This window comes from Schistocerca nitens, chromosome 1, assembly GCF_023898315.1.
Source record: "Schistocerca nitens isolate TAMUIC-IGC-003100 chromosome 1, iqSchNite1.1, whole genome shotgun sequence".
Classification (NCBI taxonomy): Eukaryota; Metazoa; Arthropoda; class Insecta; order Orthoptera; family Acrididae; genus Schistocerca; species Schistocerca nitens.
Window position 1 is genome coordinate 642897385 of NC_064614.1, and position 15969 is coordinate 642913353.

Below are 15969 nucleotides of genomic sequence, written 5' to 3' on the forward strand. Positions count from 1 at the left end.
GAACAATGTGGGTTTAGGCCAGAAAGGTAGACAGAGAACCTCATTTTTACTGTAAGCAAGCTTCAAGAGAAACACTATATACATTATAGGGATTTAGTAATGGTGTCCTAGGCACTGAGATGGTTATGACAGTGCGAATAGAAGCAAGATCTGGAAAATCCTTCGGAAAAGGGAAACTGGAAGGCTGACTATGAGAAGAATAAAGGAAACGTATTAAGGAAAAACGTGATGATTATGTGAAAGACAGCCTATAACTGGAAAGTTCTTCATGCAATTACAGATGGTTGCACGTTGCATGGCACACAGTGGCTCCCCAGTTTGCTTTTCCACACATATCTGAATACTTTTATAATACCTGGGACATCAGAAGTAATCTGGGTTGTGCTATCTTCAGCAGGAGGTAATTGAACTGCCTCCAGCTCAGGATTTGTATCACTGCCAGGCTCAGGACCACCTGCTGGATCCATTCCCATTTCAGCGTCAAGTGTCGTAGCATCTGTAGTAGCTGCTGCAGTAACTGTGCTGTCAGGAGCAGTTGTTTCTGGAGGTGTTGCAAGTTCTTGGTTTAACAGCTGTAAATAAATGAAACTCTAAATCACCTACAAAAAATTGCAGTATGGTGAACAAAGAAAGAACTCTGTCGCTGACTTAGAGCATGACACAGTGCACAATCTCTACGAGAGATAACAGGGACTTTTCATATAAAATTGCATTGATGGTGATACTTAAGAAAATCATTGTGCCAGCAGAAATTCTTTTAACAATGAACATAAGCTACTGAGATAAACTCACAGTAAAATTAATGCAAACTTGGAAGCCCTGCAGGGAATACAAATAATGGGAGGAGTAAAAGCGACCACTCACTATACAGTTCCATCAATGAGCAATTAACAGGAACACAAAGAGTATTCTGAAAATGTCCTGCCTTCTGAAAATGTCCTGCCTTGACAGTATATTTTTGAGGAGGGGTGTGAGGGAGGGATAGTAGATTCTACTGGTTAGACATCATTTCAGGAACAGACCAAACTAGGTTTTGTTAGGGACGGGGATGCTTTTTTGAACTGACATATGTAGATGGAGCAGGGGTCTACTAGAAATGTGATGTAGCTGTACGGAATAAGGAGCGAAAAGGAGTATAAATCACACTGGTGAGTGATCAATGGTGGTAAACAATGAAGGAAAGCACTAAAGATACTCCTGGAAAATGAACATTAAAAGAAAAATTCAAAGCAAGCATGCGAAATAAGGAAAAAAATATAAAAACGTCTGTAGAAAACTATTTCAGAAGTTGAGAAACAGAAATGGTGGCTCCCTCTCATTACAGTCTTGAGTGACCTGCCATTCCTTTTAAATCTTCTGCAACCTTCCCACCTCCCCCCCCCCCCCCCCAAAAAAAAAGAGGTAATCTAGGATGGTTTTGTTTACTTATATATATGTCCATCAGTGGCATTAAAAATTTTCCATACTTAAGGTAAGCACTGGCCAATAATTCTTTCTCTCTCCATTTTACAGTCTACATCTACATGGTACTCAATAATAGATGATAATTATGAAGTTCAAGTGAGGATAATTTTGAGTTGTCTGTCCATACTTATTTTTAACAATTTCAAGGTGTCCATAGGCAAATTGATGCCTTGAGATGTTGTAATTGGTATTTAGGGAGGTTACTTGCTCAAATTATAGTGTGAGTGTGGGCAGAGGGGGGCACATGAAAACTACTACAGTGTAAAGAGGCTCACTGAAGAACACCAGCCAGCGACTTCAATGTACTCTCATGACGGGTGTAGTAAAATCTTTATTTCTATTAGTGTTTTGATGTTTCATAGTTATGTGTCACACATCACAACAAATTTCTGGCCACTAAAACAAATAGTCAGCTTTAACTGAGAACAGGCCTCCACAAACTTTCTGAACTATCATCATTCAAGGCTAAGAACTAAACCCACTTCTAATATCTTAAATGTATACCGTATCTTTACATCAGGAAAGGATTGCTGTCTATGTGTACCACACTTCGCAATTAAAAAACTGCAAACTCTGTGTACTGAGTTGCATCAGTAAGAATTAATATTAACAGACATACTTCTGAATACCTATTACTATTCCCACTACTATGAAGAGGTGCCTCTTGATAAGCTAGCACAAAATACAAAAATTTCTTGAATGGAAACAATTCCACACCCGCACTGGCGTAGAGATTTGGTCCCATGTAATTTTTCCCACTAGTTCCAAAAAATAGACAATTCATATATGCTATGCATACCTTTATGACCTAAAAGTGGCTGTGTAAATATTTCAAACAAATTTCATATGGATGAAGGTTATGTAAAAATGAAAAAGAGTGGTTGCACAAAAGCTAAGGGAAGTTTATAGAGGAGACGTTACACACAGACAACTGATATAAATTTGTCATAGACTAAAAAGGAATTGGTCAGGCTAGTTACTCTTTGGTTGTGACTTTTACAAACATTTAACTGTAGGTAAAATACTAGTCTTGTATGAACTAAAATTACAGAGAATTTTACGCAGAGATCCTTTATTACTCCAGTAACAGAACACCAATTGAAATTCCTCACTTTCAGATACAACTACTACGTATTTCCAAGGGTACACAGTAGTGAAACCTTGGTTTGTTCTTGTAGCGGTCTCCCACTATTTTCTGATGGAAATGTTAATTAAGAAGTGCAAAAGCAAAATTACAACTAATTACTATAATAGACAATACAAAACATACTAATGGATTTTAATTACAAATGGATTCAACTAAATTTAACTGTAATATCACATATATACATAATGAGCACATGATAAATCTAAGATACAGTGAAGATATCAATACGAACAGAAGTTCCACATAACAAATTCACTGGCTTTCAGTACCAAAGAAAAGTCTGGTGCAGCTACTTTTCATACATAAGTAAAATATCCATTACCTAAGGTGGCTTTTCCCTTCCATTATGTCACACCATAAAACAACAATAACTTGATACATTTGTCTGCAGAACATATAAACAGTACCCTTGAAGCAGTAATGCTGAATAACAAAGTTTACCTATGAAATTTTTCAAAATGCTGGGTACTCTACAACTGAAGTCTTACCTGCTGGCATTTCACAATAGTGTCATGCAGTCAATTTCTTAAATACATGCAAGTATTAAACTGAAGCATGCACTCCGCAAACATGACTGAAAAATTAAAATTAGGCTGCACAGTACATCCCAATTCAATAGCTTCCACAGAGAATAAGATATTTTCGAACTTTCACTCTCAACAAACTTCCAGAAAATTGATATCTGCTCTCAGCTGCCGATGTTTTCAGCTTCTGAAGAAAACTTTGATAGAGCATGCCTTGGCATTACACTAAGGCATTATTACAGAATAATTTAAAATGAACCTATTATCAGCCATCACAGGATCAAATGTGCAGAACACTAAAAATATCACTACTAACCTGTATATTGTACTCAGGTATTAATTTCCACTATGAATGCATGAAACAAGATATAGTGGACGCAGATGAAAATTAAAATTGCAGCTATTTAATATTTTACATCCAACTAACATGTTTTCTGACAACATAGTATGATTACATATTTACAGTCCAAAAGACAATCCATGATATAACAAAGAAATAATTTTAAACAAAAAAAGAAAATGTAATTAACTACAGACAAGACCATAAAAGCATAAAAAAGTATATTTTCATTTGTCAAACAATGGAAATACCAGATTGGAACATCAACAATGTATGAAAAGATTTCCACTCTCAGTGGCAGATGTAATGCAGAAGTAGGTTTCATAATGAGAATGCAGGATTAGCTACTACAAACTGCGTAATAAATGCACTGTTGTAGCCAAGGTATACACGGAGCCCACACCTACCACAGTAGTCCAAGTTTATATGTCAACTAGCTCTGCAGATAATGAAGACATTGAAGAAATGTATGTAGAGATAAAAGAAATTATTCAGATAGTTAAGGGAGACGAAAATTTAATAGTGATAGGGGACTGGACTTCAGTAGTAGGAAAAGGAAGAGAAGGAAAAATAGTAAGGGCTAAGGTAGGAAGAATTTTGTACAAAGCATAACTTAATCATTGCTAACACTTGGTTTAAGAATCACGAGAGAAGGCTGTATATGTGGAAGAGACCTGGAGACACTGGAAGGCTTCATATTGATTACATAATGGTAAGACAGAAATTTAGGAACCAGGTTTTAAATTATAAGACATTCCCAGCGGCAGATGTGGACTCTGACAACAATTTATTGGTTTGAACAGTAGTTTAAAACTGAAGAAACTGCAAAAGTTACGAATTTAAGGAGATGGGACCTGGATAAACTGAAAGAATAAGAGTTTTTAGAGAGTTTCGGAGAGAGCTTTACGGAACAACTGACAAGAACAGGGGAAAGGAATACAGTAGAAGAAGAATGGATAGCTTTGAGAAATGAAATAGTGAAGGCAGCAGAGGATCAAGTAGGTAAAACAGACGAGGGCTAGTAGAAATCCTTGGGTAGCACAAGAGATATTGAATTTAACAATACTGTTGCATTCCATCCTGGATTTCCCATTGTTAGATATTGAATTTAATTGATGAACGGAGAAAGTATAGAAGTGCTGTAAATGAAGCAGACAGAAAGTAATATAAAAGTCTCAAAAATGTGATCAACAGGAAGTGCAAAATGGCTAAGTGGGAATGGCTACAGGACAAACGTAAGGATGCAGAAGCATATTATCACTACGGTTAAGATAGATGCCGCCTACAGGGAAATTAGAGAGACTTTTGGAGAAAAGAGGACCACCTGTATAAATATTAAGAGTTCAGCTGGAAAACCAGTCCTAAGCAAAGAAGGAAAAGCACAAAGGTGGAAGGCGTATATAGAGGATCTATACAAGGGTAGTGTACTTGAGGGCAATATTATGGAAATGGAAGAGGACGTAGATGAAGTTGAGATAGGAGATATGATACTGCGTGAAGAATTCGACAGAGCACTGAAAGACCTAAGTCGAAATGAGGCCCTGGGCATAGACAAAATTTCATTAGAACTACTGACAGCCTTGGGAGAGCCAGTCACGACAAAGCTCTTCCATCTGGTGAGCAATATGTATGAGACAGAAGAAATACCCTCAGACTTCCAGAAGAATCTAATAATTTCAATTCCAAAGAAAGCAGGTGCTATCAGGTGTGAAAATTACTATCAGTTTAATATGTCACGGTTGCAAAACACAAACACGAATTCTTTAGAGATGAACTGAAAAACTGGTGGAAGCAGACCTTGGGAAGATCAGTTTGGATTCCGTAGAAATGTAAGAACACGCAACTGAAGAGAAGATTAAGCACAACCGTAAGTTTACACTTAGTGCCCTTGCTATCGAAGTTCCACAAAGCTCACGATCACTAATTCATGAAATTGTTACTAAAAAACTGAAATTTCGAAAACTTGGCTCACGCTGGGGACCCACAATTCTTACTGAACTACACAAAAAAAGAATGGATGGACAGTGCACTTCAGTTTTTGACATACTACAATGAAGAAGGCGATGGTTTTCTTTCTCGGATAGTCATGGGGGATAAAACTTGGGTATCGTACGACATCCCTGAAACGGCAATCAATGAAATGGAGGCACACTTCAATCCCAACAAAGGTTAAGCCTAAGCAAATATTGACACCTCGGAAAGACATGTGCACCATTTTTTGGAACAGAAAAGGCATTTTGCTGATTGATTTCTTACCACGAGGCCAAACAATCAATGCACATGGTTACTGCAAGACCATTAAGAAATTGTGACGCATTTTCGATTACGGTTGACATTACAAAGAAGCACTACAAAGCACACGTCGGCAGCAGCAATCTGAAAATGGCGTACGTGTCTTCTCGTTGACTCAGAGTAACTGCTGCGTATGCTCGGAACTGCGATTGTAGTGCTGCCATGGATAAAAATAGAAACGGAACTTACTTTGTGGGTGACCCTCGTAATATTTCTTGCATAGCCCCAACGCAATTCCTTTTAGTATCCTTTCATCATTTCTACTCCACATCTATTTCTGCTACCCAGACTTCACTCTTCTGTTATAGCTCATTGTTGCCAATGCCCTACAAAAAAGGGCCACGCCACTTGTCATGTTCAAATAGCCCCATGGGCATATGTTTACCTGGCACAGGTGACAGTGGGTAAAATTCCATTCTTCCAGATAAAGTAGAACAATCCTCATTTTCAGAATCCTAAATGAGTCATAGCTAACAGTCGATGAGACAACATTGTAATGTTAAGTGATAAACATCAAATAACAACAATAATCATAAAACAGGCAAGATGCAGTAAGTACAGGAAGAGAAAACAGATTATATGACCTTTCTGTGCAGTACATAAGACAAAAGTCAGATACCCAATGTTCCAGAAGAAATTGAAATCTTAAAAAAAATCTCTGCTCCCATTAATGAACACACTAACACATATTTTTAAAAAAAAAGTTAATTATGGCGTTATTCTGGCAATTTACAGTGTGCATGTAAAGTGATATTTTTCCTTCTTTTCAGATATACAGGTCTCTTCCCTCATAAGATTGTATGGTTCTGCCTCCTTTCTAATGTAGCTTCCTGCTTTTCCAGTTAAAATAGTTTATCAATTACATATCTGTTTCATACCATGCCTGCATTATGGGTTGTGTATGCCCTCAATGCTCAGGAGTAGCAAGTATTTACTATTACACAGTTCTCTTGTTAGTGTTCCTAATCCAGCAGCACAGGGGAATGGTTTTTTATGGAGTTTATGTAAGTAATGTCATACAATAAGTTTTCTTTTGCTGACTTTATTCCATCTTATTTGTTTTATGATTTTGGAAACTCTGGTATCCAGTTGTGATGCTGATTTTTCAGGATTTTTCTAGGTTCCCCTTTTACTGTTTTAACACAGAACTTAAAAGTGTATGCAATAAAAGATTGTTGATTTGGCAACTGTTATGCAGTTTCTTCATTTTACAGAATGGCCTGATACAGTTGTGGCTGTCACAAAATGAGAACTCTTTGAACTAAAGTGTAGAATGTTACATCCTATAGAAAACAATGATACAAATGTAGACAACATGGACATTTGCACTGCTAAATCAAATTGTATACTGATATAATTGATAGTTTATGGATTATACATCCAAGAATGATGTTTCATTACTGGGGCACATGACGGTTTTCTTAAGACTATTGTTAAAATACCTATTTCTACTTAATAAACTAAAATACCATTATGACACAAACACATTCAGTTCTGTAGATAGATCTTCAGAACAGTTTAAATGTAAACTTAAGTCTTTGTTCAAAAGCTATAATGAATGATAGACATGAAAACAGCATATGTGGTAATTTCAGCAGGAATCTAGGAAACATAGAAAACTTTTAAGCTTTTTTACTATGGTCTCATTGTCACCTGAGTTGGAGGGCAGTAGTTCTCAAGGCAAACTGTAATCAATTAAAATATGGCACATCACACTACGCTTGTCCGTCCTTTTTTAGAATACTACTGCACGGCGTGGAATCCCTACCAGATTGGACTGAGGGAGTACATCAAAAAAGTTCCAACAAGGACACCACGTTTGGTATTATTGCGAAATATGGGAGAGTGTGTCGCTGAAATGATACAGGATTTAGGCTGGACATCATTAAAAGAAAGGCGTTTTTCGCTGTGACGGAATCTTTTCACGAAATTTCAATGACCAACTTTCTCCCCTGAATGCAAAAATGTTTTGTTGACGCCAACCTACATACGAAGAAACGATTACCGTGATAAAATAAGAGAAATCAGAGATCGTACAGAAAAATATAGGTGTTTGTTCTTTCCATGCGCTATACGAGATTAGAATAATAGAGAATTTTGCAGGTGGTTCGGAATAATAGAGAATTTTGCAGGTGGTTCGTTGAACCCTCTGCCAGGCACTAAATGTGATTGCAGAGTATCCATGTAGATGTAGATCAAGGTAATTTTTATTATTTTTACTTGTGAATAAGCTCTTTCATTGTATTTAAGAGAATTACTTAAAGGCAGGCCCAACTATATGTCTTCAGATGACTGTCACTCAAAATGGATCTTTTGCCCATGTTTATATAAAAATTAAACTAGCTTATCATTGATTGTGTGCTCTCAGGCTTCAGTCTCTGGGGACAATCCCCCTTCCTTTCCTCGTGACACAGCAGAATAAGACATCCTTGTACTTATACATCAACATCAGGGTTGCCACAAATTTCCCGTAAGTGAAATCCCTGATATTTCTCTGATATCCAGACAAGTTTAAAGATTTTTCCCCGGCAAATTTTGAGATCTCATGGGCAAGTAAAGATGTAAGTTGACAATCTGTCTTTGCAGCTACGGCACAAGAAACAAATCTGAAGTACTAACATATTCTGTGTGAACTTTTTTAGATGGAGAAAGCAAGCCAAATGGTGTGTGTGTGTGTGTGTGTGTGTTTCATTAAGAGCACTGATGTTATTTTATTTCAATAAAACAAAACATATTTGGTGACAAAAATCAGCATTTCCTTGGAGTCATGAGACAGATGTAAATATCTTCACTGATTTGAGAAATAACTTCAGAAAAAAAGAAGGCACCTTAAAAGTAGTGCATAAGGTGGAGAAGAATTGTGTAAACCAACACTGTAGGTGACCACCAATAAAATGTTGGTTCTACTATGTCCATTATTGTCGGTTATTACCCACTGTTTTGTATCTATTATTTTACAGGCATTGTGCGATTTTTCTTTCGAGAAATATATGAGTACATAGTGTAGAAAGTGCCAGCAACTGACACAACTTTCTTCTTCTTAACATCCATACTTTCTACCATATACACTACTTTTGAAGTGCCGAAGTGTATTAAAACAAGTAACACATTTGTGGTGAGACAGTCACAATTGCTGAAGTTGAGCACCCATGGCCTGTGGGCTGCTGAGGAGCACCACAGTCCTGGGTCCATGCATAAACCATGAAAATCTGCTGCATTATGCCATACACAAGCAGACCCAGCCTGTGGGCAGATTGGTGAGACTAGATCCGATGGGCAGGGCCTACAGATTAGTGAGAACCGAATCACTTCAGATCAGGAGGCCCAATCGATTACAGATACCTGCAGAAATGGCCTGCGGTTTTGGCCCACCGTGGAAATCCACTCACGTGGCCTGTTAGTCACGAGTCACAGACAGCATGTCGATGAAATGAGACTGTGGTGATCAATCCATGCAATAGATAACTTGTTCAAATACTCCGAGAGTCAATAATAATGAGGACAGGTAGCAACTCACCATAAAGATGATTGCTGAGCCACAGGCAGGCACATAGAAAAGACAATCACACTCTCACAACTGAATTTTCAGCCACAACCTTTGTTAGAAAATAAGAGTACACACAGACATTCACACAATCACTCAGAGACAACTCCTGCACACATGACCACTGTCTAAGGCCATTGTGTCTACTATCTCTGAGAATCAGATCCAAACAAAGCACTCCTCATGCCTCTCGTCAGCATCTGCTAGACTCTTGACAAGAACTGGTGGCAACAATGACTGAAAGCTGAGGGGGGTGGTAGGAAGGGGATAAGCTGTAGTAATGAGGGAGTATGGAAGTGGTGCACATACTCAGTAAACAAACTATTTCATCTACTGAGACAAAAACATGATTATTCCAGGTTTTTCTTTTCTTTTCTTTTTTTTTTTTTTTTTTTTTTGTCAAATTTTCCCTGATGGGTTTGAAATTCCGATTTCCCGAACCTTTGGCAACCTTGTACATATACACTCTGCAGGCCACCATACAATGTATGGAAAAGGGTGCCTCGCACCACTGCAAGTCATTTTTTTCTACTTGCAAATGGAGTATGGGAAAAAGGTTGTCTATATGCTTCTGCAAGAGCCCTGATATTTTTTTATCTTGTCTTCACAGTCCTTCCACAAGGTGTACGCTGGTGTCACAAGTATTGCAGTCTATAGCAAATTGCCAGTTCACTAAAAGTTCTTGATAGTGATTCATGACAAGAATGTTTCTTTTCTCCAGGGATTTTCATTTGAGTTCATAGGACATTTCCATAGTACTTGCATGTTAATCAGTAGCAAATCTAGCAGCATGTCTCTTAACTGTTTCGATGTCTTCATTTAATCTGACCTTACATAGATCCCAAGCACTTGAGAAGTACTCAAGACTGGCTCACGCAAGTGTTCGGTATAGTCTCCTTTATAAATGAATTACACTTTCCTAAAATTTTCCTCATAAACCAAAGTTAACCATTAGACTTCCCTTCAACTGACCTTATGTCCTCTATCCATTTCACATAGCTTCATAATGTTACATCTGGTTATTTTATTGGTGTGATTGTGTTAAGAAGTACACCACAAACACTGTATTCACACACTACAAGATTGTTTCTCCTACTCAACTGAATTGATTTACGTTTTTCTACACTTATAGCAAGCTGTCATACACCACGCTGAATAAAAATTCTGTCAAAGTCATCCAGTATCCTCCAAGAATCACTCAAAAACAACACTTTCCCTAACACAACACTGTCTCCAGCAAACAGTCAACAAATATTGTCACTTTGCCTGTCAGGTCATTGAAGTATATCATGAACAAGAGCATTTATATCACACCCCTTGGGGCACTACTGAAAATACCTTTGAATCCGCTGAACGCTCACCTTCCAGGCATTGTAATGGGTTCTACTACTTAAAAAGCCCTTGAGCCACTCACCCATCTGCGAGCATATTCTGTATGCTCTCACCGTTGTTAACAGTGTAACACTATGTCAAGTGCTTTCCAGAAATATAGGCATATGGAATCTGCCTATTGTCATTCATCTGGCAGCTGAGTTTCACACTGGCGGTGCTTTATAGATTTGTGGACAGAAGTTTCCATATCTGAAAGATTCTCGAGTAAACCTATTTTAAGGATATTGGTCTATAATTTTGCAGATGCATTCTTTTATATACTTATAAACAGGGATCAGCTACAGTTTTTGTCTCTGTACTGGGCAATAAATTCCTGATAACTGTGAGGTAAAGTGAGGCCCATGCCTAAGAGCACTCCCTATAAAACTGAACTGGGATTCCATATCAACACGTAGGCTTATTGTTTTCTTACTCTTCCAGCTGCTTTTCAATGCCAGGGATACCTATTTCCATTCACACAATGGTGTGTGTGTGTGTGTGTGTGTGTGTGTCCAGTTCTCCTGTTGTTGCCTGCTACAATATTTTTACAGACAGACGAATTTTTACTAACTTTTGTGTGTCAACATTTCTGTTTTCTTTATTGTACTGCAAGTTCAATAATCTCTCATTCCTTAACATTTTCCCAATTTTGTTATTAAACAACAGTTGGTCTTTTATTTCTTTAATCCACCTACTTGGCACACACTTCTCCGGAGTGTGATTTACAATCAGTTTAGGCTTCGCCCATAATTCCTCTATATCCATCACATTGGAACTGTATGATGTCCATTCCTTGTCTAAGTAGGATGCTAACAACTGCTTATCTGCTCTTGGCCAGCATAAAAACTCACCTAGCCCTTCTGATGGATTGATTAGCTTTAGAAATCATTGTGACTATGACGACAACATCGTGATCATTATACTAACACTGTCGATAAAGTCAAACCTGTTTGGAGCTATGGCATCTAAAATAGTTCCCTTACATGTGGGTTGTAAAGCTAATCATTCAAGACAGTTTTTGAAGAAAGTGTTTGGAAGGGACTGACTGACTGTACTGCCTGCAACAAATCCACAGAAGTGTCATAGTACACTCAGCAGGTTAAAGTTGCTTCCAACTAATACTGCATAATCAGTGTGCTACTGAATGTAGCCATTCTTTAAATGGTTTTGCATTTGTTACCCACTTAAGATAACTTCACAGTCAGACACAATTTCAACCTTGGCAGATATACTACACGGTACATGTTTGCCTACTAGTTGTCTGTGTTAAGTCTACATCAGGGCCAGCAGCGGACACGGCCTGCTTATCTGCTACTAACAGGTTGTCATCCATCTGGCTTCCTTTGTCTTTTGGATCCGTAGTGAGCTATCTTTTCCGGGGTAGGGTTGTCAGCCCCACACCCAGCAGTTGTTGCAGAGGTGGGAAAGGAAGATCCTTGAGAAAATCTGAAGGCCAGTGAGTGATAGGGATTTTGTTGAATCAGAAATAACAAGATCAGAGAGTTGTTAACAAACTAGATATCATGACAGAAAAAAACAGTAATAGACTATGTTGGTTAGATCATATGGAAAGAATTATGGATAACAGCACAGTCAAGAAAGTTTTCAAAGTAAAACGATGTGGACGCTGTGTAAGGGGCAGACAGGGACCAAGATGACTTGACAAAGTGGAGGAGGACTTCAGAAGAAAGGGAGTTACAAGATGGAGAGTCAAGGCAACCTGCGGAGAAGAGCTGGCCGAGATTGTTGAATGAGGCCAAGGCCCTACAAGGGCTGTAGTGTCAAGCAGTGGCTGAGTGGGTAATAGGTTGGCAACATGTCAGTTTCACGTAGCCAATGGGATGATTCTTAGACATAACCAATGACACGTGAGAACAGAGGCAATATATTTCTAGCACAAAAATTGAAACCATTGCCTTGTTTACTGTTTTTTGATGTATTAGTGAGCTTCAAGAGAAATATTTTGTGACTCCGGCAGCGACTGCTATAGATTAAGTGATTTAGTTCTGCATGGCAACATTGCCCATTGGTGCATATATCATGGATTAATTGCAGAGACACAAAATGCATCAAATGTGGTGGTGAAATTACTCCTTACAGTCAAAGGTTTTTACTGGATAGAATAATCTGGAAATGCAGCAAAAGCCACCGCTCTGAGTAAGTGGATCATTGTTTTCAATTTCAACGAGTAAGGTAGGTGGATCAAGGTTATTAATAACAAAGTCACACATTCGATGTATTAATAAACACTGATCCACCTACCTTCTCATATTATTCAATTACATAAAGCTGATCCATTTACTCAGTATATACTTGTGCAGATTGACTGTGTAGTAACACAAAAATATTTCACTGAATTTTCAAACATATGATGGGCTGTGAATACTAGCCCAGTTTAAAAATCTGTGACTGAATCAAAGTGCAACTAAATTTGTAGTCCTCATTTACAACATTGTTTCACCCTTTCTTTTGAATGTATTAATTCACATCATGCCGTATGCCTCATGTTCTCTCATTTGCTGCATAACACAAACAGCTGACACACCTTCTTTTGTTTCCATCATAACTCATGATAAAAGCTGACAACATTCCTGCACGGAACATGCCAAGAACGCCAATGGGCCGGTTAGAGACTTTTACCATTGTTTGGGCATGGATATGACATCCTACTACAACTAAATTTCAGATACACCTGATGATGGGGTCCAAGACCCTGAAATTGTGATAGCATACAGAAATTTCTGTCACGAAAGATTGATGTCAATAAAAACAATTTACAACTGGGGCAGATTTTCTCACCATTAACATGTAGCACAACAGTGGTGGATGACCCACAAATAAAAAATTATAGTATTTCTATCAACTGCCAGTATGGAAAACAACAGATTTGCAGGAATGTTACATGGTTATCAACTATAGCATTTGGTCCTCAGACTTTATATCATCTTCCATAACATCCAGAACAGATATACAGGAATGTTACATGGTTATCAACTATAGCATTTGGTTGTCAGACTTTATATCATCTTCCACAACATCCCCAAGAACAAAGGAGTTTCAGAGAAATTTCACAAATTGTCTAATATATTATGAACTGTATATTTACAGACATTTCAATCTACAATCAAATACATCTTTTAATCTTTACATCCTCAGATAAGGCATTCTCTTTCAATACCTTAACCACAACTCTGCATTCACTCTCATTCAACAATATGGACAGATACTAATGATGGTAACAACTGGACAATTTTCTGTATCCCTTTCCAAAACCTTCTGTATGCATCAAATATGCCACACTTCCAACTAATTAGTGAAGTTAGAGTTCTTTATGAGTCTGGTTTGTTACTCTGAAAAAATAAAAACTTTTCCTGTACTGCCTATTCATTGTAGATCTATTATTCTTGGTTTCAAATTTGGAGTGCTATACTGACAAAGCAAATGCTCTAAAAAAATTAAGAGGAAACATTTTCTGTGCACCATCACTTGTTCATAACTTTTTCCATTTATTTTATAGAAACACTTACGTAAATTAATCCAGTTTTTACACATATTTTCAATTAAGATATTTGGGATTGCTTAACCTTGGTAGAGATACAAACCTCCAGAAATGATCTACACGACATCCCTAACAACATCAAAACATTAGTAAACCAACAAGCAAATGAGATGTTTTTACAAAGTGCCACCTGTGAATTTTCTCTTATCTCAAGTATCACTGCAAATCTTCATCCTTTCAATAGGGTGTTCAACATTTCAACATTGTAAAAAAAGGAAAAGATCCACAGGGGTTGGGAAGGCGGGTGGGGGGGGGGGAGGGGAGGTGGGGGGGATAGGTCTGGAGAGTACCGAGGATGAGGCAGCACAGTGATTTCTTTTCCTGTGCAACAGTCACACACCAACAGGGAAGAATATGCAGTTGTGTTATGATGATGCAAGAGCCATGAATTGTCTTGCCACATTTTAGGCCGTTTTTCTTTTTTTCTAACAAGCATTGCAACACGTCCCGATAATACTATCGACAGTTTGTCCCTGTGGCATGAATTCATGATGCGCTACACCTTTGAAGTCACAGAAAACTATCAGCACAGCTTTGACATTTGACCTGAACTGACAAGCTTTTCTGGTCTTGGAGAACCTTTCCTGGCCCAATGTGAACATTGAGCCTTGGTCTCAACATCATAACTGTAGGTTCACATCTCATCACCAGTTACGATTCTCTTAAGGAACATCTTGTTCTGATGTACACATTCCAAATGCACTTCACAGATATTGAGGCGAAGGTCTTTTTGGTCTTGACTTATGAGCTGTGGGGCGAACTTGGCGACAGTATGATGCAATCCAAGATGCTGTGTCAGGATTTCATAACATGATCCAACTGAAATGTTACATTCTTCTGCAATCTCTCGGACAGTCAGTTTTCAATTGGCAAGCACAATTTCATTGGTGTTCCTGACATGAGTGTCGCCGGTAGACTCCGAAGGCCGTTCTGAATGAGGGTCACCTTTAACTTCTATCTGGCCATTTTTAAACCATGTGAACTATTTATAACATCAAGTGCAGCTTAAGCACTCATCACTGTAGGCTTCCTGCATCATTTGGTGTGTCTCCGTAAATGTTTTCTTGAATTTCACACAAAATTTAATGCAGGTGTGTTGCTCCTCTAACTCTGCCATCTCGAATTAGTAACTGGGTGAGACAGTATTCTATTCATCACAGCACTGAACAATGAGTATCAGACACACAACAATGAAACTTCTGGAAGTTACACATTAAACACATGCATGTGCCCGGGATGCTAACTACATTTTGCTCTAACATACCAATAGCGCAAAATTACAAATGTTCTGGAATTTTTTGAAACAGACCTCATGCACAATGTTTGTAATAAGATTTACACCTTCCAACCAAATTTAAGACTCAGGCTATGCTACACATCAATAACCACTGCCTTCATTTAAAAGAATATAAATAAAAAAAGAAATAGGTTTTAACGTAACACTTTCGTTGCCTTCACCAAATCACAACCAAAGCATAATCTTCCCACATAATATAGACACCAGGCTATGCTACACACTTATCTGCTGCCAAACCTGTCATTAACAATAAGTAAATAGATAAACAAAGGGATGTACAGAAGAAAGGAAAAAGACAACATGGAGAGAAGATGAGGGAGTACTGGAAAAATAGAAAACAACATGGAAAGAAGAGGAATTGAGGTTGATACGTGATCTTAGCTGGTCAATTGGGAGGGGGCAGCAGTGCAGTACTGCAACCTTCAATACAC

At 38.0% G+C, this 15969-nt stretch overlaps 1 protein-coding gene across 1 annotated transcript in view; it reads right to left on the reverse strand.

Annotated features, from left to right (window-relative positions):
• The window catches only part of LOC126258200 (polycomb group protein Pc), a 69854-nt gene that overhangs the window by 42924 nt on the left and 10961 nt on the right, over nt 1-15969 (reverse strand). Inside the window, exon 5 of the mRNA XM_049955622.1 lies at nt 356-572. Coding sequence (XP_049811579.1) covers nt 356-572 — 217 coding nt within the window. The remainder of the gene's footprint in view (nt 1-355; nt 573-15969) is intronic.